The sequence below is a fragment of the Rhinichthys klamathensis genome, unplaced genomic scaffold (genome assembly GCF_029890125.1).
Source record: "Rhinichthys klamathensis goyatoka isolate OS25496 unplaced genomic scaffold, OSU_Roscu_1.1 h1tg000446l_1, whole genome shotgun sequence".
Taxonomy (NCBI): Eukaryota; Metazoa; Chordata; class Actinopteri; order Cypriniformes; family Leuciscidae; genus Rhinichthys; species Rhinichthys klamathensis.
The window spans coordinates 1,702,108-1,726,360 of NW_026606941.1; the positions used below are offsets into that span (position 1 = coordinate 1,702,108).

Genomic DNA, 24,253 nt, shown 5'->3' on the forward strand with positions numbered 1-24,253 from the left:
TGTAACTGAAAACAGCTTTAAAGGAAATCCTACACTTTTTTTTCCAGTGTATCACCACTAATCAAACACGGTCATACATCTCTACTTTAGAGGGCAACTCTGCTTTCTTCCACAGGGAATCGTGTACCCTGCTCTCCCGAGAAAGAGGACACTGAGACAATGTCACAGAGTACAGTCTGATGCAAAACATTCACATTCATTGGTCCTCATGGATTTACAGTAACGGACAAAGTCATTCAAGGTGAGTGGTTCCACCAGCACTGTGAAAGCCAGACGTGTGAGGCGAGGTCTTCAACCATCTGGCCAACAAGGTGCAGCTCCGCACACAGACATGTTATACATATATTTAAATATCAGAAAGTGGATTTAATTTTTATTATGTATGCATGGAGGCCACCGGTTCACATTGCTGTATGAAATTTTAATATCGTCTTTACATATATCAGATAGAAAGAATTTAATTTGATGCAGACAGTTCGCGCACAAAGGAAATTACATCAATGAAATTGTTTGAATGATATAGGAAATAGACATTTTTTGAGCTTCGTTTAGTCTACAAATGCGTTTTATGTGACTTGCGAGATTGGTACTGACGTTAGCTATGAAAAAAAAATATACTGTATACATAATGAACTAGCTCAAGATTACAAAACTTTCACTTTAATCTTTGCTATACTGCTAGCTATTCTGATGACTAATCACAAAGCTGAGGTTAAAAGGGCAAAGAAGAGCTTTTTTCTATTATCATTTTTTATGGATGTTTCACCAAATAATAATATATGCACAATGTTTCAAAGGTGTTTTGAAACAATGTTTTGTGGGCCTAATGGTTAGCGACTGGTAACCCAAAGGTTACTGGTTCGCTTCCAGTACCGGTAGAAAATGACTGAAGTGCCCCATAGCAAGATACCTAACCCCTAACCGCTCCCCGGGCGCCACAGCATAATGGGTGTGCATTGCCATCCCGGTTTGTGTGTGTGTTCACTACTTGTGCACTAACTTGGATGGGTTAAATTCAGAGGTGACCATACTTGGCCTTCACATGTCAATTTCACTAGAACAATTATTCGGTTTATGAAATCCTTTTGGACAGGAAATTCATAACAAGTAACAAGAGTCAGGTCAGGTGTGAATTTTGTCCAAATCACAACAAAACAAATTGCTTTCACACTTGAGAGAGAATGAGTTTCCTTAAATACTTTAATTATGTGTTAACAAAAAGTGGTACAGTTCATTCCAGTCAATTGATAGTGTTTTTTAATGTGCATAATAATACACAAAACATACAAAGAAAGAAAAAACCCAGGTTCACTTCAGCCCCCTGATGCTTCTTTAAAGCATATTAGCAGTTTACTTTTTTCTGGGAATGCATAGAGGGCTTTAAGCAATTCAATCATTTCTAACACCAGGTTGCTAATGAGCTCGTCACAGCTCGAAACCAGTGTGAACATCTGTGAAAATATAAGCAAGTTGATACATGCATGGCGAGGAATGAGAGGGCAATCCTGTATACGAGTAGCCTGTGTTTAATGCCATCATTTGGTCATTTCAAAACACACCACCCGAAAAACTGGGCGCCATTGATGGGGCCGTGAAGGGTTCCAGGACCCCTTAGTACATCATGTATCTGATCTAAATAGAAATCACCCAAAGGGACAAAATCCACCAAAAAAACCCCCAAACTTCTTAGTGACTGTGCTGAGAAACAATGAACACTTGTCCATTGAGACTCAATTTGTTCAATACAAAAAAGATACATAAACGGAATATCTTAACCAGAAAGGCAATCACATTTAACACAAAAAGCAAGATATAAAAGAAGAAAAAGGGCAAGAAGTACTTTATACATGCAGCAGTTGAAGAGTAATAACATACTTTTACCTCGTCCGTATGGAAACCACTGACAGGAACATATTCGTTTTAGCGTCTTATTTTGCTCCCGTGTTGAAGACAGCTGTTGTATTTCATGTCTAATTTCTCCCTCCTTCCGTCTCTATACAGAAAACTTCTCCATTCACAGTTTGAGTATTTACAACAGTGTTCTTTAGTGTTCCCTGCTCCGTTCAAACAAGCTTAATACCACTTCAATCAAAAGCGAGGCCACATGCCCAAATCATCTTAAAACGTATGGAAAACTCTGATTCAATACATTGTGCACATTTTATATAGATGACAGTATTCTTAAATAATAATAAAAAAACAATAAAAATAAAACTTTTTTTCTGAGGAGAGGCAGAACAGATAATCAGAAAAAAATGTTTTCAAGAATATCCCATGTGGTATAGAGTTTAAAAATGGCTTACTATATGTCTCAATGGATTCTCTTTAATATATACAAATAAAAGGTGTATCAGACATTAGGAGGTCCTGCGTACCATCAGTCATTCTTTTCCTTTAGTTTGCAGTGTCCAGAAACTTAAAACTGACATTCCAACTACGTTGGTCAACACGTAAAGGCACTGATAAGTTTCATTTCATCAGTGCTGATTTACATGACAAAAATAATCAAGATTTTTTTTTCTTACTTAAGGACTAGTGGTTATAAATGGCAGAAAGTGAAAGAGGTCTGGCAAAGTTAATGCTCCATCTGGTCCCAACAAAATGAAGTCAGGTTGTTGTTTCCTTTCTTGCGATTGTTTGTGACCATGCAAATAAAGGCAGCGATGATATGCACGTAACAGAAACAGACAGGCCATTCACACACACTCCTCCGCCGACATCAGCAGAGGGTTGATGTACTCAAAGCCTTCAAACTCAGACTGGTCGATCTTCTTTACAGCATCACTGGGAGGGAGACAAAGAGATAATCAATCAGTCTTAACTGCTAGAGCACATTTAACTCACTACGGCTTTCAAATAGAGAGGAGGCTGTCAAATATTTTCCTGGAAAACAGCGGTGTGTGCAAATGAGGGAATCCTGTTTCACAGAACTATAATGTGTCATCAGGCATCGTAAATTTGATATTACTTCCTGATGAAACCTGCATTTTTGTGGTAAAGATCTGAAGCAGATTAATGGCGCCTTAGGTCTGATTCAGAAAGCTTGAGGCGTGACACAGACAGATACACATGAACAGACACTCACTCATCGTCAGGTGTGAGCTGAATGGGTTCATTGGTGAACTGGGCATCAAAGTTGTCCAGCCCAAACTCGCCAGAGATGTTGGGCTTGAAGGGTGGGACCACTTGCTTCTGCTCCATCTGAAATACAGTTAACATGAGTCAAATAACAACTGTGACGGTGTCATAAAGCAGTCTCACACTATATATATATATATATATATATATATATATATATATATATATATACAGACATCCCAAGTCTCCCGGAAGTTCTGGGAGTCTCCCGCATATTGATATGCTCTCCCTGATGCTCGCAAATCAGTTAAAATCTCCCGGAATCTAGAGCGAGTGAGCAAGAGCGCGCATGCGAGACAGAGACTGTGCTCCAAACTGTGTAGCGCGCGCACGAAAGAGAGGGAGTGAGAGACCTTGCGTGTGAGCTAGTGTGCCTCATGAAGCGCATGTAAGACAGAGAGCATCCTGATTGTCTTGTTTCGGTAAGTCAACCGTCAACCACGGCTACATTTGGTGTGTATGTAAATAGTTATTTTATTCATTCATTGTTCTGTTATATTCAACTGTATTTCGGTATACAAGTAAAGTCATGTTCTGTGGTGAAATGTCATATCCTTGTCCTCCTTCCTTTTAGATCTGCTCCCCCTGCAGGCTGCCACAGGCACTGCAGCCTGTCTGAGAAGAAAGTGTAATCTGATCCCTTTAAACTGTCTGACCGCCACTTCTCTCCTGTGTGTGTGTGTGTGTGTGTGTGTGTGTGTGTGTGTGTGTGTGTGTGTGTGTGTGTGTGTGTGTGTGTGTGTGTGTGTGTGTGTGTGTTTTCACCCAGACCAAACACGGACAAGAGGTCAGCGTGTTCGTCTGAGTCTCGTCTGCTGGTTTCACATAATTTAAACCTGCCTCACACATGATACAGTTCACTGCCACAACCCTCAGACCAGAAAAATCAATGACTTGACACCTTATCACCTCTATTATATCACTGGCCCTACACGTTCTGGTTTTTGTCACGATACAAACATGACCCACCCAAAAATGTGATTGTATCAGTTTATCATTATATCCCATTAGGTTATTTATATATATATATATATATATATATATATTTCTAGGTAATGAAATATTCATTTTTAATTTATTTTACAGTGCAGTTGTATTACAATAACAATATATAGTCCATCTGGGAGTACATGAAGAAACAGAAAATACTGAGGCAGACTAAATCCAGAAGAACTGTGGCAACGTCTCCAAGATGCTTGAAGAAACCGACCTACAAAGCTACCTGAAAGACTGTGCAAGTGTTCCTAGAACAAAAGGAGTTTTAAACTCACAGGGTGGTCACGCCAAATATTGATTTGATTTAGTTAGTAGAAGTTAATTGATAAATAAAGTCTATTTATGACATTATTTTTGAAAGCATCCTCACTTTAGTGCCTAAAACTTCTCACAGTACTATAGCTTTCCAGGCAGGTTTCTTCTTCAGGCGTCTTGGACTAATTTTTAGGTGAACTGTACTTTTAAAAGCTAACGTTCCTGAAATGCTATTTGAAGTGGTAATAGCGATTGCGTCAAATGACATGAATGAGTAATCAAATGGATAGTTTCTCAAGGTCATAAACAACACTAAATAGTTGTTCAGGCTCCAGTAAGTCCTCTGTTTAGTTTCACTACCGTCAGGCTACAGCAAATGACTCATGCTTCCACTGCGCTCTCAAGTCAAAACATCCAATAACTCAGATAAAGGAAACAGATAGCAGTGACTCACAAGATCCCAGTCTACATTTCGGAAAAAAGGATGGCCCATTATGTCTGCAAAGCCTGTCTGAGGATGACATCCGAGACGCTCCTTTGGCTCCTACAAAAAGAGTGGGGAAAAAAAATTCAAAGAGAAAAACAGTGAACAGAGAGACAAAAAACAGATAAAGAAAGTAGAGAGATGTAGAGTGAAAGAAAAAGGTAACACGGAGGTGAGGAAATAAAGAAGAGAAAAAATGAGGACAGCACTATAACAGGTCCAAGTGACATAAAGACATTAACATTGATCTGTCTGGTCTGCTTTACCTTGTTAAGGAATCCCTTTAGCACGCTAGCGGCTTTAACCGATAATGATCTGGGAATTCTGATCTGCTTCTCCAAAATTACTGCGAATGAGGAGCAGAGGAAAACATGAGATATACTGAGAGACATATAAAACATTTTTTGAAACACTCATGCGTCTGTCATGTACCTTGGAAAAGATAATCTTCTGTGTTTTGGTCAGGGTTATCAGAGCTGCCAACTATGTCAAAGGGTGACCTCCCAGCCATCATCTCAAACATCAGGACGCCCAGTGCCCACCAGTCCACACTAAAACCTGAAAAGAAAAGGCACACACAGAGTTGCAGATACATCATCCTGAGGCTTTGAAATGGGCAGCTTAGGACTGACAAAAACTCAAATGGCAGAAAGTCATGAGGTAGACACTAATAGCAATAAATGGGTTAAGCAGTGTGTGCTAGCACACATAGTTGCCAACCGAAAGTCTTTGTGAAGAGGCTTGGTTGTGTGTGAATTGTGCTTACCGTAGTCTTCTCCTCTCAGAATCTCAGGTGCAATGTAATTGGGGGTTCCACAGAAAGTGCTGGTTGTGTCTCCTGGTCTCAGTCCCTCCTGCATACAAGATGAATATTGAAGCCAATGAAACATTCAGGCACACAATATGACTAATGATGACTTTTTGATGGCCAATGCCGAAATCTTAGAGAGTGGCCGATGTAAAGCCCATAAAATCACAACCTTTTAGATTTTTGATATTTAATAAAATAAACTGTCAAATCATGTGTAGGCCTACATATTGCTTTTTTTCAGTACCGCATGAGCTCATATTTATTTTAATATCAACTACCTAAAAAGTGTGCATCATGCCTGACACCTACATGAACAATTTACACTTGGTTTTATGAATGCAAGTCATTCTCTTCAAATGCTATTGAAGTTAGAAAAATGTGTACCAATGTCGTATGTAACTTTAGAGACGGTCCCTAAATGTGCGAATATCCAGTGTCAGGCCGACTTATGCCAGTACTTCACTGGGAATCGCTTAGTGTGAAACTTTGTATTAAGGGAGTCCCCAGTTCTACAGCAGTTTCATTTCTCTAAATTAGTTTCTATGAATGAATTAATCTCTCACCACTTTGCTCTATAGTTTTCTTCGTCAACAGCCACTTGCACCTCCTGCTGGTGAGGCCGACTAACAGCTATGGAGATTGTCAATCGGCAATCTACTGATATTCCTGCCATTCCTGGATGTGAAATGTTGAATTTTGTCGAATTTGAACCACTGAATTTGTGGAAGCGAATTTAGAAAGCGAAATAAAATGAACCGAAAATTGCCTGTTGAATATGATAGGTTGCATTTTTAAACAGAATGAACAGTTTGGAAGTGAAAACTGAAAGGTGAATATGGATTATTGAATTTTTAATAATGAAAACGTGTGTGAAATGTTTTGAATTTAAATATTCACAGCTTAAAGGGACACTCCACCCAAAATTGAAAATTCTGTCATCATTTACTCACCCTCAAGTTGTTGCAAACCTGTATGACTTTCTTTCTTCTGCTGAACACAAAGGACGATATTTTGAAGAACGATTGGAACCAAATGGTTGTTTGGCACCATTGACTTCCATAGTAGAATACTATGGAAGTCAATGGTGCCAAAGTTCCAATCGTTCTTTAAAATATCTTCCTTTGTATTCAGCAGAAGAAAGAAACTCATACAGGTTTGCAACAACTTGAGGGTGAGTAAATGATGACAGAAGTTTCATTTTTGGGTGGAGTGTCCCTTTAAATATACAACAATGTTGAATTTTTCAGCCCATAAAAATGCAAGCCCTAAAAATACAATGCTTTAAAATGCAAGCACGGTTAATGCAATGCATATTTTTTTCAAGTAGTGCAATTCAACAAGCTTTTTTGTTTCAAAAACATTTGTCATTATTTTACTTCCATAGAGTTACCACCGGAGGAGCATAAATCCTCTTCAGAGTTCTGTATGTGTGCATCCATGTTTCTTAATTAATAACTTCAAACAGTCCCGCCCACTGAAAGCTGCACAGATTTTCATACGGACATGAATACGACACATTTATAGGACATAAAAGGTCTCTGTGGCAAAAGCGTCTCTTGCCATAGCAGTGCACCAGTTTGAATCAGAGTGCAGGAGCTTTAGGTTACCATAGAAACGCAAGTGGTTTGCCATTAAAAGGATCATGAATAGAGAAATCTAATTTTCCTTGATCTTTTGACATATACGTGGTCATTGTACAATAAAAAATATCATGCAAGTTTCAGAACTCAAAACTTCCTTGTTAGTCCAAAAACAATTTTAATGAAACCAAGCTGCCAAAATGTCTCGTTTCAGATTTTGTCACATTTACGTCATAGTGCGACTTGGATATGGAGGCACTGTCTGAGCGCACCGAAACTCAGCCCTCAGATCCTGTTTTTATTTCTCTTAACCATATTTATTTGCACATCCGCTTTAATAAACACCTTTTTGGACTATAAAATCCCTCCTGTTCTTACATCATGGTGTGATTTTCATGGTGACAATGTTCTCTTTCACACTTACCTTACACATGCCGTAATCAGTGAGTTTGATGTGTCCCTCTGACTCCAGCAGAACATTGTCCAGTTTCAGGTCCCTGTAAATAATGCCACGCTCATGGAGGTAGTTCAAGGCAAGACTGATCTCTGCTGAGTAAAACCTGCCAGTGGAAAGAACAAAAGAAACAGTTAGTGACCAAATTTGAGTTTCTGTTCCCGTGGTGTGTCTTTCAGACTAATGTCAGTTATGTCAGCTCACATCCTCATACCTGGCATGCTCTTCCGGAAGTTTTCTCTGTCGCTGCATGTGGAACATGAGATCCCCACCATTCACATACTCAATTACAAAGAATAGCCTGTGAAAGGAAAGGATTCAATAATCATTAGCCTTCACCAGACAAACAAAATGGTTCACACTAAACTGAAGGGCTAAACAATAAGAATGGCCAGGAGGACCAATATAAGACCGGTTTGGGGCGAAAGTTGATTGAACTTTTACATATTGTTTTCAGGACTTTATTTCTTTCCTTTTTCATTATTCAAAATAAGTCCCTTTAGATAAAAGCCACTGCCAAATGAGTCAGTAAGATGCCAGGTTTGGGGTCGTGAAATTATTCTCTTATGCTCACCAAGGCTGGATTTATTTGATCAAAAATACAGCAAAAACTTATATTATGAAATTTAATTTAAAATTAACCTCTCAAAACATATATCCTACTGACCCCAAACCTTAAAAAAAAAAGTGTATATGAGGTCTTGTTTTTATTATTATACATTTAATTATATAAATATAATGTCTATAATTAAAGGTGCTATAAGTGATGTTGGGTGACGTCACTTCTTGTTGACGTTCGAAGTATTGTCAAACAAAACGGAGGCTAGCTAGACCCTCCTGACCTCATCCGCGCACTAACCCCACCCCAAAATCCTTCTTGCCGGTTATTGGCTGGAACACTGTTTGTTATGTTTCGGGGTGCGGGTTGGCCCAGTTTGTTTTTGTTGCCGTTTGTGGAGCCTGGGGTTTCTACAGAGACCGCTTTTTTTTACAGTGTGTTCAGGGGACAGGCAGCAAGCGGATAGTGAGGAGATGTTTGCTGTATGTGACAAAAAATGTTTTGGCCTAAAAAACGGGTGACATCGCTTAGAGCACCTTTAATTTTCTATTAACCCTTTAGAACCAGCTGTGTCGTCGCCGACACATACCAGAAAGCTGTATTCATTTTACCGTAACTCTTTAACGGTTTGAACTATCAAAACCATTCAAATTGCCCTGGACAGTAGACAACATGCGCTTTTCGGCAATATACGGCTTATTACGATAATTTCATGCTTTCCGCCAGCAAATGACAGCTGCTTTCTGGCAGAGCGGGAAGGAGGATTTGAACAGAGAGATACAAAGCGCGGCAGGTTAGAGTGTTTTGGATTGCATTAAATAATAAAAGAAACGAACAAATACATGGCGAATGAAGTGGTAGACAGCAGAAGAGGGGATTGGTCATTGATTTTTGATTAAACTTGTGAGGCGGATGGCCATTACTCTTTCACATATATTAGCATGGTGTGTGTGCATGTGTATGTGTGCGTGCCTATGAATGCATGCATTTGTATGTGTGCCTGTATGAAAAAAAAGTGTCCTAAATGAAAACTGTGCAACCCAATGTCACAAAAAGGCTTGTATATATGTATTATAGTTCATTTTTCAAATTTAAAGTGTTAGTTTCTTTCGTTCATGATTTTTCAGTTTTTCTAAATAAAAAAAATCAGTAAATTTATTCTCGTTTTTTTTTATTATCTATTTAAATTCTATTTACAAACTCACACCACACACAATAATGGTCAATAACTGTAATTTGTTGAAAGCTAATCTTTTTCTGAAAAAGAAGACACCTTACACATGAAGATAGTTTTAGAATTTTACAGTAAAAAAAAATCAAAATATGTGAAAAACACCTATTTTAGCTTCAGGTTCTAAAGGGTTAATTGTTTACTAATCAGAGTTTATTATATAAAGTTGTCAAATAAATTAAAAAAGCAATCTTTTTGTCAAAAAAAAAAAAAAAAAAAAATGCTGGAGCCAATGAAAAATTGCCGGGCAAGTGGTGTAAAAAATCCCTTACTATTGCGCCCTAAACTGTTAGTAATCTATTTATTGACTTAAACTTCTTTTAAGTTAGGCAGTAACTTAAAAGAAGTTACTGCCTAAAATGTAGAAAGGAAATCAATACAAATTCATATATGAGATAATCAAGGATAATATGATATAATATATAATTTGTAGAGTCCTGATGATCTAAAAGTGCGAGTGCAGACAGACCTGCTCTCTGTCTGGAAGCAGGAGTGAAGTCCCACTAAGAAGGGATGGTTGGAAGCCTGCTCAAATACATGCTTTTCTGTTTGAACCCAGTCAATATCCTGAAAAACAAACAAAACACACACACACAAAATCAATCTCCCATTGAAAAGCAGAGGATTCTTTCTGTCAGTTGGGGAAACATTTGGAAGGACATTCAGGACTGTATTGAGTAAAGGCTCCCCACAAGGCTAAAAACTGATAAAGATTTAAAAGACGGGGGCACCAGGTCTTCCCAAGGACCTGCTCCTGGATGTGAGGAGACTCACAATGGACAGATACAGAGTGAAAAGCTAGGACCTTTCATTGACAGCCTGGTAAAAATACCTCTGACCGTGAGACACGCTTAAAGAAGCACTGCAGGGCCAGTAGAGCTCAGCTGCTATTATTGACCATTAGCTGCTGCTTTCAATTCATCACACAAGGCTAAAGTGCATCTAATCAACGTTAAATGCCCACTTCATCAACATCTAGTCATCTGTATGCGTGTACATCAACACGTCCTGGAAAGAATAGAGCCAGAGGAAGCTCTTTGCTTGTTTTATTCTGCAAAGTCAAGACTCAAATAACTTGAATCTTTCAGCGATTTAGTGTCAGGAGAAACACTTCAAGTTGTGAAGTGTCAAGAGCGGTTTCAAACTAGAGCAGAGTTTGTTTGTTGGGGTGACACTAGTTTCATAAGGGTAGTCTGGGATGTGTGGTGTATTAGGTATGGTTCACAACGGTTGTAAATGCAATCTGATATACTGTATTGTTCCAAATATAAGATGACCCTGGATATAAGACGACCCCCCCCTTTTCAAGATGTATCTTTTGGAAAAAGGCTTTTTGAAGACCACATCTTATCTTTTAAAGACCTTATTTGAAAATATTTTTTATATTTCATATAAATGAAAAAAAAAAAATGCATTTACAGTAAATACTGGTAAAATGTACCAACAACAATCACATTCAGAAATAAACACTTAACTTAAAATAACCTGAAGATCTCATTTAATAGATTTTACCAAGACTGATTTCTCACTTTTTTTATGTACTGCGACAAATGCTGGCATTTAAAAAAAACACAGGTGTTTGATCTGCATTACCTATCTTATCCAGGGTGGGCTATGAATGTTTTTTTTCCTTAGTCCGATCACATAGCACTGAAAAGACAGCAGTTTCACCCTGAAGTTGGAGGGCAAGCACTAATCCATTACACTGTATCAAAGTGGCCGCTTTCTAGGATATTGACAGGAAAGTGCGTCAGTACGTAGCCGAAATAAGAAATGATGGGCCTCGATGGTGGGTAAGTTCAGCTTTTTGGCGATATCCAGTGCCTTCAGCTGAATGACGGCTCTGGTTATGGGCAGCCCCTCATATCTTTTTTCGGCTAGGTACTGACACACTTGCCTGTCAGTTTCTTCGAAGTGGCCACTTTTACCGCGATAAGCTTTTCTTTGACTGTTAGCATTTTTAAGACAGTCTTTTTGGGCTCGCCTTCCAGCATTGCACTGACACACTGTCATTTTTGGCTGCTTAATGTTTGATGACTCCGCTGCGTTTATTACTCCTGGGCAGCCGTGGAACACTCGTTTTACTCGTATTTGGCGCTCCCTATTGTTGCGCGAGTATTATTGACATGTAAATGTTTAGACCCCGAATATAAGACGACCCAATTGTCTCAGATGTATTTCCAAGAAAAAAAAAATTGTCTTATATTCAGAAAAACACGGTAATTCATATAAAGACATATCAGTGGCATCTTTGCATGTTCCCGGTGTATGAAATGTGAAATGTCACCTCATCATCGTTCACGAGCTCCTTCTTCACCACCTTCATGGCGTAGATGCGCTCTGTCTTTTTAAGACGCACCAGCAGCACCTTGGCGTAGCTGCCCCTGCCAATCACTCGAAGCAGGTCAAAGTCTATAAGCCCCAAACTGGACACAGCCTTCCCGGACTCCCGACTGCCCACAGCCTGAGGGATGGATGAGATACATCTTAATAATATATATATATATATAAAAAATCACCCTCTTCTTTCTGGTTTGCATTTCTTAATGCTCTTCTCTGTCCTTTCCCTTTGTTTATCGTATGATTTCCCATGACTGCGACAGAGCTACAGGAATGCGAGCCCTTAATCAGATGCTAATGACCCTGATAGAAGGTTACTTTATTAGCTCCACTAAAGGAAATCAATAGAGCCTGAATGGACCTTGTTGTGTACACCCCCATCTCCTTCTCTGAGTGACAACTCCAGCCTGATCATCAGTCTGAGAGTGAACAACTGAAAGCTCATCTAATCAAACACACAGTTCATAATTGCCCCATTTACACCTTATGTACACGTGTACTAACATTCATTTTAACCACTTTAATCAACAAGTGGAAAGTGTGATCTGATTGTTCAAACCACATTTAATAACACATTTGACAAACACAAGTGATTGGCTAAAGACAAAAGACCAGGAGTAAACAAGGCCAAACATTGTCTTACCTCATGCTCCTCTCCCTCGTGATTGATACTTTCCGTTGAGTTCTTTTTGTCTAGAACTGGAAAACAACAATGAGAAACGAGGAAAGTCATCACTCATTAATATTCATTAATATACTTATACAAATCTGATTCACAAGCCTCTAAACCAAATCATAATAAAGCACTTTGAAAAACAGAGGGATTGAAATTTATCTGACCAGCACTGTAACTAAGAGCCTGTTCACGTCATTAATTCCAATAAACAAGCTTAATCTTGTGAGAAGACTCACGCCTGTAAGCTGCTCAATGCATTAGTCTGTTTCAGTGCAAGTACACGCCTAATTACTAAGGGAAAACATCAGCTTAGCCCATCCAGTCATTTAAAACCCCTCAAGATGAAAATCAGTGGCATCAATGAGCCATTATAGATCTTAGTGAATCAATTTAATGACTTAATGAATGCAATAACTCAGAAGAGTTGTTGCATTGTTTAATACCTCTGGGTTACAAGATACTTTTTAGTTAGTGATGTTGTCAACAACAAAACACAGGGCAAGTTTATCTGCTTGACTTTGGATTTTTGTTAATGTATCTGTGGGCAGAATGTTTATACAGTTATTCATGACCTCTTGTTCCAGGTACCTTGAATATTTATGTTCTGACCAGAAAAAAATTATATATTTGAAAAGTCTTGGCAAGGCACAAGAGGTTGATTATTTTGTGACCTTAAGCAGATCAATTTAAACTCAGAGGGAAAGCTTCAAAAGACAATTATTTTTAGAAAACTGATTGTGAGTTGAGTCTCAAAAGTGCATTCTTTCCTGAAAATGTATTTTATCCTCTGCTATTCAAGTACAAAGAGGTAAGGAAAATGCTGTGCATGACAAATAGAGATGAGAGCCTACTGTTACCTTGATCAGCGTGCTCTGATGGACTGGACCCAGGATCGATTCTTCCAATCATTGGGTCCTAGAAAAATGGTAAGAAGATTAAAGCTAGAGATAGATTGAGATTCATAGTGTTATTGGCAGTAATAACATGTCTAATATATAAGTCTACACACAATCTGATGTGAATGACCTTCATTCACAAAGCATGTCCATTTAATAAATATTTTAGCTTTTTTTGGCTAATATTTTAGCTTATTTTATCTACCAATAAGAACGTAGTACTCTCAGCTCTATTTTATATTAAATGCATTTTAAATTTAAATCTATTCCACAGAAAATATGAAAGGATGCAGATTACTAATGACTCACCTGTATTACCTGTCTACCACACTCCACTGTCACCAATTTATGGCATTTCTTATGAACCAGCAGTTTACAGTTTATGCACTTGTATCCCTGCCTGCCCAGGCCCCAGATACGATCTGTGCAGATGGCACAATGAGCACGCTGTACAGAACAGAAGGAACAGGAACATTAAACCATACTGAACACAAAAAGTCACGTGCATAATATTGAGACAAACTGTGTAACGAAATGGGTGCCAGAAATAACAAAAAGAGCATTTTTGTACCCTATTAAAGCGCTTGGCCTGAAACGCATGTCCACTGGCATAGTAAAGTTTCCTCCAGCGTCGAGCTCCACGACGGTAAATGGATTCTGAGTGCAACATTTGAGTCATTAATAAATCGGCTATTAACCAGATTATACTCAATCATTATAACCCAAAATGCATGTTTTCCAGTACTATAAAGTGCAAAAAACAAAACAAACATTATGACCTAAATAACCCTATTATAAATATATCACAAAATACACATACTGTCTTCTCCAGGACAGGGCATGCCAGGCTTCTCAGGTATACACGGAAACACTGTGGAGAGAGAGAGAGACTGTGAAAAAAGCACTGACAAACAGCTCCAGTGACCTCTTTGTGACCTCTCCTCATCTGACAGTGGATAAGGACTTTGGGGTCAAAAACAGAGTTTGTCCAGGCCTTTATGGAGAGTGGGTATTGACGGACAGTTGGTTGGGGCCTTTTCTGAAAGCCCTTGGGGCCAGATGTCTCCACCTCAGCATGACTAATTAACTCACCCAGCAGGCAGAATAATCTATCTCTGTCAATCACTCCCAGAATACTATCTTTCCTGTCCCCTAATGATCCCATGACCTGTATGATGCCATATAATAATAAATAATTTGTTACATTTATATAGCGCTTTTCTGGGTGGGTACTCAAAGCGTTTATAAATTAATAAATACATGTACCTAAGTCAGAACATCAAAATGTGGAGCCTCGTCTGAGCTCATTAACTCTGGGGCTTAAAAGGATATGGTTGTTATGACTAACTGTGTCTGATGTGACAAGTCTCAACAAGCTGAATGCAAAAACCGCTGTGCAATGTGACACAATCACAGCTAATCAGAAGATTTTAGACCAATGAGATTTGAGACTCGAGATTCGAGCGGTGAGCAATTGAGGTATCTACATATACATATCTATGGTTTGGATAGTTTTGTGAAGTGTGTTGATAGCTTAATGAACCATCTAATTTGAGTAGTTCTGTTGCTGGAGTTGAACTTTGACAGAAATTGCAGCTTTGAAAAGCTAATTTTAAACATCCCAAAGGTTAGGCCGTTTCAGAATTTGTATTGCTTTTGTATTGTTGCTATCTTTAAGTCTGTGCATGACCGTGGACTCTGTGCATTCTTTTAGTATGGTGGATTTTGTAATGTCACATTTTGTTTAGATATAATGTGGTTACTTGGGAATGTTGTTTTTGCAACAGATCCTGACAGCAAATATTTTATCTTGTAAAATGTGCGGTCAGTACCGCCGCTCCCTACACACAGATACACGTGATTGTGATAAAACGCATTATCGTGAATTCCAAAGATTAATTTAAACACTAAACCTCCATCATGAAACAGACTCCAGAAAAATTAAAATGGACAACAGAATTTGTTTGTTACACTATTTTTGTTAATTCGATTTAGGGGTGGAACGGATCGCAGTTGATCTGTGATCCGTACAGACCAGGCCACACGGTTCGACACGAATGTGTTCGCGGATTAACTGCTAAATTTAATCATCATAGAGTGAAAGTTTATAATTTGGACGCGTTTTGTCTTGCAAATTTACACATTCAAACAATTTTAAACGCGGAAGAAGAGGTGAAAATCGGGGCGCGCGCACAGAGAGAGAGAGAGAGACGTGTTTCAGATAGAGCTCGAACAACGAATTGATTCCTCTTTCGCGTTTCCTTGGCCTTGAACGGACACATAAACACAAAATTATGTCAAAATACCCATCTAAATGCCTGTCTCGGCAAGTATTCTTTTGTTTATGTCATAAGTGAAGAATTGAAAAAGAAACCGGATGTTTGTCAGTTTATTCAGTCCGTGCATTCGGTCTTAAGAGACAGCAGCACACACCTAATATTCCTACTGTTGTATGTCATTAATATTAATAAAACAACAAAATACAGCTTTAACAAAGATTAAACTATATTTAATTTCTACAGTGAACAAAAAAAACTATTAACTTCTGTACCTGAATACTACTGTTAGACTTTGTTATTTAGTATTCATCTCTGCTTGTAATTTGCGTATTTGTTCTTATTTTGTTACTGACTGTTCACTTGTCTTAAATAATGTTTGAACTTTATCAGTTAGGCTAGTAGTTTTTGATGTAGTATCGAAGAACTTTAGATGAGCTTTAAGTAATAAATGAAAAGCAAAGTTACCCCCCCCCCCCCAATATATATATATATATATTTTTTTTTTTGCTGATCCGAAAAACTATCCGATCCGTGGCTCAAAAACCACAAATGATTCGAACCGTGAATTTTGTGATCCGTTCCACCACTAATTCTAATCAATTATTAAAGTTTTATGAAATCAACTAATTAGATCCTTTTTTAGGTTCACATCACATTGGGTCAAGACATGGTGTAAGACTTCACCAGTCATAATTCTTTTAAGAATCTAGACAACTACACAGAAAAGCATATACAAAAGCATATGCACTACTGCCCAACCACATCAACAGTCAAACCCCAGCATACCGTGAATAATGAGCTCTGAGTCTTTGTTGAGTTCATAGAGACGTAAGGCCTCCTCCAGCTCCAGCTGAGAAGAAACGGTGCACGGATCCCCTGCAATGACAAGCACAGTGAACACTCACTGGAAAACTCTTTACCAAAGACATCAGCATAAGCAGCATGAGCATACCTGATACAGCAAAGAGGAACAGAGAGAGTGAGGGAAAATTAAAGAAGGACACAAACGAGTCCCTGTTAGCATGCTATGATTATAACAGTGTTTGCAGGGCATAAAGCAAAAATCTATTCGTTTTTCACCATGAACTAGTAACAGGGCCTGTGGCGTTGTCCGAAGTTGTCATCTAAAGAGCAGCCTGTGGCACAGACTGTCTCGGCTTGCGTAGACACACGGCCCTCAGTCAGACATCACAGCAGAGGCAATGAGTGACGCCGGGCATCAGTGCCAAGCCTTGTGCAGACAGAAGGGATTAACTCTTCACCATGACGGCCCTCTCAGATCAGCTATGCTAATGAACAGTGTGACTCTGGGCTCAGCGTGGAATGGTGAAGATTTTGGTATTTAAATGAACGTTCTTCCATCTCCATTTCCTATCTCACATGACTAATGCAGCAGTTAATCATCACACACAGTCAATCTTTCCAGCATAAAACCTGCTCCCTGCTGTGCGCTGCATTCAGATTCACTTTATCCTCATGTAAAATCCATCCATTTTATTTCTGCCAGTGGAGTCCAGGGTAATTTTGAGACTCTAATGCAATCTGCCAAAAGTAGGTTCACTTGTAATATATAAAGTGCTAGTGCAAATTATCTAGGAATTTCAGCAGAATAGCAGGGGGAAGCTTGTTGCTACGGTGACAGTTAGAGGAACAGAATGAGATTTACACCTGGTATAATGATCTGTATCAGGGGATTTGATCACAAGCAGACATCAATAAACCAGGTTTAGTCCTAGACATTTTGTGATTACTCAAACCACTAAAGCTGCATTAATTTGATCAAAAACAGTTAAAAATAACACGTCCTGAAAAAATTTGTGAAATATTATTCAATTTATTACAATAAAAAAAAAATATATATTTTAAAACCCTCTTCATCAATCCATTTCATGCTGAAGAGCTGGTCATTGTCCATGGAGTCTATGATTATCAACATGGAGTAAATTTTTCAAAGTTCGCAAAAAAAAGAAGCAGCAAATTACGTGCGTTTCCATCAAGTTGCTCGAACGGATAATGGTGGTATTGGTAACCTAGTAACAGTAAATAAAACACCATCAGCGGAAACAGCCGATTAGTCACATGGGTTTAATGTTCGCCACGTCAGAATTTATTCGGCAAATGATTTCCATCTCCGATTATTCGCATTGACTCTTTTTCACAAGTCAAAAACCACCTCAAGCGAGCGTAAGAACTTTCTTGCAAAGGGATTTTTTTCACCGAAATGTGGCGTTTCCATCAATCGTTTCTGATGCGATACTTCAAAATGTGCATTATAAAAACAGGGTGATGGAAATATAGCTAGTGATTGTGTCTAAATGTGCAACATTAAGCAACAAATAACTAAAAAAAAACTAATTTAACATTGAGTGAAATAAAGGTAATGGGCAAATTAATTAAACGAATTATTATTTATTTATTTGAATTAAAACTGAATGTAAATGCACTGATTGGTTTAGCAAGTCTTGTTTTTAGTCATGAAATCAAAGAGCCTTAATGAAATCTGATCACAAGAGGTCACAGGGGAGGCATGTCATCTGTCACGGCTGACTGCTTGTGATCGGATCACCTGGGACAGAAGTTAATACCAGCTGTAAATAGGGCCAGAGAGACAAACACAAATGAAATGGCAAACCTTCTTCATCAATCCATTTCATGGTGAAGAGCTGGTCATTGTCCATGGAGCACATGTCCCGCACCTCACTGCACAGCCCCTCATAGGAGATGGAGGGCTCGAAATGTGTGATCATGATGTCCCTAAAACAGAAAAAGGTGACATTCAGTAATGGTTTATTCATTAACGGTTTATTCCTAGAATATTATCTATTTTATTAAAGGTTGTGCCCCTTTTTATACAATGTAATAGAGCTGCACGATTCTGGATACATTGAGAATCAAGAGTTTTTGTTTAAAATAGAGATCACGATTCTCCCACAATTCTAAATAGACAGCTAAACAAAGTAACATGTAATTTACCACAGGGTCTGACAAAATGTTAATTGCTGCAGTCTATTAATTAATATTTAATTTAAAAATAATTTGAATTATTATTATTATTTTAAAAACTGGTTTGAATTAACGATTCAATGACTCATTTAACAGCGTTTCTAAACAAATCTCATGAATGACCGATACAATGACAAATAATGTACAAATGATGTAATTGATACAATCTTTATTTGAAGAGTCAAGTTACTCTGAAGGGTGATTTACTCTACTTTGATCACTACAATAGACATCAGTGTTTATATCCGAACTATAAACTTTTACCCCAGTACTTCTGTGATCATTTTAATTATTGTAACAGAAATAATGATACTGTGTGGTTGAAAAGAGTGTGAAGTTGTTTCATACCAATACATGAAAACCGTTCTCTTTGAGTCAGCGGCAGCGCCAACTAGGGCTATGTGATATTGACCAAAAATGTTATCGATACTTTCTGGGATTTTGTCAATAACGATGATCAGGCGATATTTTGCCGAGTGTGTTATTGTGCTGGTATCTTGGCAGGTTTAGGACTGCTGTTGACAGCTTATTCCCAAAGTTTTAGTTATTCTTCATATTTTGTGCAGTTAGTTCACAGCAGTGACAAAAAGTTTAAAATATGACCCTTTATAAGGGCCATGTTTTTCTAACCTAATAAAATGTAGTCTATGCATCATTTATTATGTCAAATTATTACATTTAACCAGTAAATTCAATTAAAATAATAATAAGACACTAGGGCTGTTACCAATCAAATAAAATCAGTATCAACAAAACCTATCTTTGCAATGCAGAGGAAACACAGATGCTGCATCTGAAGTGCCATTTAGATGCATTTACACAGACTGTTTAATGCAGCTATGATCATGCCTAGGATCATAGACAGTAAAAAATAGATGGGCGATGCTCTTCCCTTCCTTCCAAAATTAAGCCAAAATATCCCAGAAACATTTGTTGCTGCTTATGCCATCATGACGTTTACACCCTGTTTTTATAGCATCAAATAACTAAAACCAGACTTATTGGAAAAACAAACATTTGAAAATATGTCTGTGTGATAAGAATGAGCTAAAATTACAGAAACCATCTTTGGAAAAATATTATTTGAAGAGTAATTGGATTTTTTTTAGCGTCCCTCACGTCCCATTAGATTACATGGAGAGGGCAGGATTATGACCCATACTACAGCGAGCAACAAGTGGGCGAACGCTTTTAGGAGGAGGAGAACCAATATGGCTGCTACTGTAAATACTGTTAAAAGTTCAAACCAACATGTTCGAACCAGAGTCGGACACTGAAGAAAGAGAGACTCTGGCAGAAGTAATAACTTCGAGAATGCACCAGGACGTTTCTGAATGGTAAGTTGATTAGTTGTAGAGTTGTAGTGTGTACTAGTTTTTTCAGCCATCTTGCAACAATTCATAAACACCACTAAATACTGTAATTGTTCGCTATGTGCTATAAACAGACAATATGTGTAGAATATACTGCATGAAAATAGAACAGGAATCATTTTGCTTAGTTACAAAGCAGTCTTATGTAAAATGGTTAACACAAACATATTTACACATTCCCTGAAAAAAAAAAAAAAAAATACACTGCGTCTTCAGTGGCTCAGATGCTGGGAGTAAATGGACAACAACTGAACTTTTAGATTTTTTATCAGGTAGCATCCTTGTGTACCACTAGCTGCTCTAGTGAGGAGAGTAACATGGTGGACTGTGTGCTGCTCACTTAGGGGAGACTCAAAGCTAATAAGCAGTACCTAACCCAATGTGACGTCACACTGGGTTGTAGACATGAACAAAACAAAAAGGGAGTGGGAGGATTTTACCATTATAGGGTGGTTGTGTACACACTGCAGACAAAATTATGCTCAAAAATCCCTATAAAGCTTATCATAAATTTGGGAAGCCGTTCTGTATCCTTAAGTTTGGTAATTATAAAAATCTAAATGCATTCAAAGTGCTATCAGCCTTTTTTTTTTTTTTTTTTTTAAGACCAAAAGACAAATACTGTGCAGCAGGAGTATCATTCAGTGAGTTTGTGGGAAGCTGTGTGTTGAATTACTAGCACATTCCCAAAGTAGGAGGCACCCAGCAGCTTATTTCCCTTTGTTTTCTACTATGTTCACACTGTTTTGGTTAATTATTGACAGCAGGGGAGTCCTTCCTGCCTACGAGCTAGCGCGCTGACCCACACATGCCACAGAGACTAGTAGGAGTACACACACCACCTTATATGACAACGGAAATCACAAGGCTGATTTGATCTGATCTAGGACCATTATGATGAAGCTACTGTAAGAAGGACAGCTCAGTGTTTCCTGTGATGCATATCTCTGACATAATGAAAGCTCTGTGTCGGTGAACTGTGCTTTAGTTCATATTTACAGAGAGATAAACTACCTCTTACTGTTGCTTCTTGCAAATGATATAAAATTATTTTGGCACATAATTGACAATAAGAGGAAGATGGATGTGTACCCCACTCTCTTAGTATGAGCAGATGCACTCTCAGCATCATTGATAGGTGGTGAAGCCACATTACTTCATAGGGCATACATGGATCACCTCACACTCCCTTTACAACAGCATACTGAACACACACTCATTGCTGCTGTCAAATACAACTTACAAGAACCTAAACACAATTTGCTGGACCTGGAGGTGTAAACAAGCTCACAGATGCTAAAATGAAGAGGAAAAAGGAATTAAACAGCAGGTGCATTAAAGGGATCGTTCACCCAAAAATGTAACAAAAATGTCATAATTTACTGTCGTTCCAAACATGTATGACTATCTTTCTTCTGTGGAAGAAAGAAAAAGGTAATATTTTGAGAAATGTCTCTGTTTTGTGTGTGTGTGTGTGTGTTTTGTTAGTCACGAAAAATGTTTGGTTACCAACATTCTGCAAAATATGTTTGTGCTATTTGCTGCAACTAGGCCTATATCTGCGAGCAAACCTTCTGACGAATTGTGATAAATTCAAATCCAATATTAATCTCGACTATATTGGTTGTAATCTAGATTAGGTAAAATAAGCCATGCGAGTTGACATTCTGTTGATTTGGGCTTAAATAATATTTATTTTTTATATCTATTATAATTTTTGAACAAAATAATTATTAGTTTAACCATCATGGTGCAGCCCTACTGCAGAAGAAAGAAAGTCATACAGGAACGACCTAAGGACGATCAAATAATTAAAAAATATTTTTTGGGGTAAAGTATATAAAGTCAGATGACCATGACAAACAGCACTGACCATGAGCTAAGCAGGACTCTTATGATGCCCAAATGCACAAAGTAACATATTTACTGTATTCAACATCCATCAAAAATGGTTTTCAGATTAGAGTTGCAATATAGGTCAAATCTTCTAAAAGACTTGTTTATTACAGTCATACAATAGCCTACATCACAGAGAAAAAACCATGGATGACTGCCAGAGAGAGAGCAATAAGTGGATCAAAGACAGAAGATAGGGCAGAGAAAGAGGAGGAGGAGGATAAAGCCTGTGAATTTCATCTTCGCCAGGCTTCAGGGGGTTTTAAACCGAACATAAAACGTGAAGAGAGTAACATGTCCTTCACTCTATTCAAGACTGTGCTGCATTCAGGCAGAAACCTGCCATAAAGGCCTCCACACACCAAAAGAAACACCCTCTGAATGGGTCTATCATGGCCACAATAGTAGTTTATATAGAATAAGGGATTGAAACTGGTTCAAAGATTGGCTAAAATGACCTGCTGAATAACAATAGAAACCAGAGGGAACACACATAAAGGGACAAATGGTGGGTTTCAAAATCATCCACACCCAGGAATAATGTGCTACTATTTTTGCACAGTATAGGCCATCAATTAATGCTGTCTCCATAGAGCTTTTCTTAAAAACCGAAATAAAATCAGAAACTGCGCTTTCAAAAACAAAGGATCGTAGTGTGGGATGATTGGTTTTGAAGATTTTCACATACCTGAGGCCAGTTCATAGAGACTAATGACGGTGGACCTGTCAGTTCCATACCGATGATAATAATAACTATTATCAACAAATTCAGCTGGAACAGAAACCGATTGAATCATCAAGACAGCTGCACACACACAATAGCTCTCTTGGGGAATGTGAATAGGAATCAGTCTCCAACAGGTCTGGCAAAAGATACTTGCTGTACAAGTTTTTCAAGTGCATGACAAGCGCATGCGTCATCATGAATGGAACACAGCTCTGAATGAAAATCATTCATTCAATGAGCGTATTTATTCACATAAAAGCAACCCAAGAATTGTTTTCCTAAAGAGCAAGAACTAACATTTACATGTTGTTTTACCTCCTATTTTACTAACAATTCACTGTTCTCGCTTAGAAATTTGCTTAAACCGAATATTCAATGAATAATGTGATGATCTACATTTTATGTTCTTGACACATAATACACGCTTTGCATATATAGTTTAATTTTAACTTTTAATTTTATCATAATATCTGTGACTTTACCTTTACCTCCCTTATACCCTACCGTCATATAGGACCACCTAAATGTGACAGATCGCAAATGTTGTAAGACAGGTAGACATATCCAGCTCCATGACAGGGGCAGCTCTCAGATGAAAACAACACTTCATAAGCCATCAATAGATTAACTGACAAACAGTACAAAAACATATAATCACTTTTTGTATACTATTATGAGACCTAATATGAAAAGAAAAAAAGCTGTAGATAAAGAAAAATACCACACAGCTGTTTTATTGGAGTCGGAACTTCTTTATTAGAACTTCATCAAGAGTTTTGTTTTTGGCTTAGCTAAATCTACCAGCTAAGTTAACTTAGCTGGCTAATCGTTTATTTGTGTATATCCCGAAACTGCACTATTAAGAGGTAATACGTATATAAGAGCATACGTATATAAGAGCATACGTCTATCAAAAAAGACAGCACAGAGTCTCACTGTCTACTTACCCTCTGTAGTAGGCTTTTACCCGGACCTGGTGAGGGTTTTCTCCGGGGTGGGACATTGTGCTGTCCCGCAGCGTAGGCATTATGAGCTCTCCGTACTCCGGCTAGCGAGCTAACTTAGCTAAAGAAGCTACCCCGCTGTCGTGACGAGAAAAAACAACCTGAGTTAGAAAACTGGACTTATTACTTGGACCAAAATAGTGTTAACCCCAGTGGTACAATCGGCCTGACTCAAATATAACTAGTAACGTTCTGACAAAAATTAGTTTGACTACTAGAACTTCTGTGTCTGACGGGAAAACACTCCCTTCTCTCTCGAGCAGGCCTCGAGACGGAATGATCCAAACAGCGGAATGTGGAGGGGGGAGATGATGGGGATTTCCAACAAACATATTACACATTATTAGCGACTGTCAGAATCAGAAATATTGTTTGTCTAGATCGTTTAGAGAATATGCAAATATTGAACATCGATATAATTAATGTTTTAGTATTGTGTGGTAATATGTTTAAATGGGATCGGTCAGTTGGATGGGAGCGTCTGGTAGCATTCCGATTATACCACACAAAGTTCGAAGAGGGTGGAGAAGAGCATCCAAGGAAGTTAGCAG

The 24,253-nt window shown here is 38.2% G+C and overlaps 1 protein-coding gene across 1 annotated transcript; it reads right to left on the reverse strand.

Moving 5' to 3' along the window:
* Positions 1-2,282: 2,282 nt before the first annotated feature.
* On the reverse strand, positions 2,283-23,884 carry prkci (protein kinase C, iota). Its single transcript, XM_056236475.1, has 18 exons — positions 23,646-23,884; positions 18,332-18,453; positions 16,486-16,575; positions 14,241-14,291; positions 13,992-14,077; positions 13,730-13,867; positions 13,382-13,439; positions 12,492-12,547; positions 11,796-11,972; positions 9,978-10,075; positions 7,933-8,019; positions 7,689-7,824; positions 5,640-5,727; positions 5,306-5,431; positions 5,140-5,219; positions 4,844-4,933; positions 3,086-3,201; positions 2,283-2,784 (listed from the first exon to the last, which is right to left on the reverse strand). The coding sequence occupies exons 1-18, from the start codon at positions 23,723-23,725 to the stop codon at positions 2,697-2,699; spliced, it is 1,767 nt and encodes a 588-aa protein (XP_056092450.1). The 5' UTR covers positions 23,726-23,884; the 3' UTR covers positions 2,283-2,696.
* Positions 23,885-24,253: the final 369 nt, after the last annotated feature.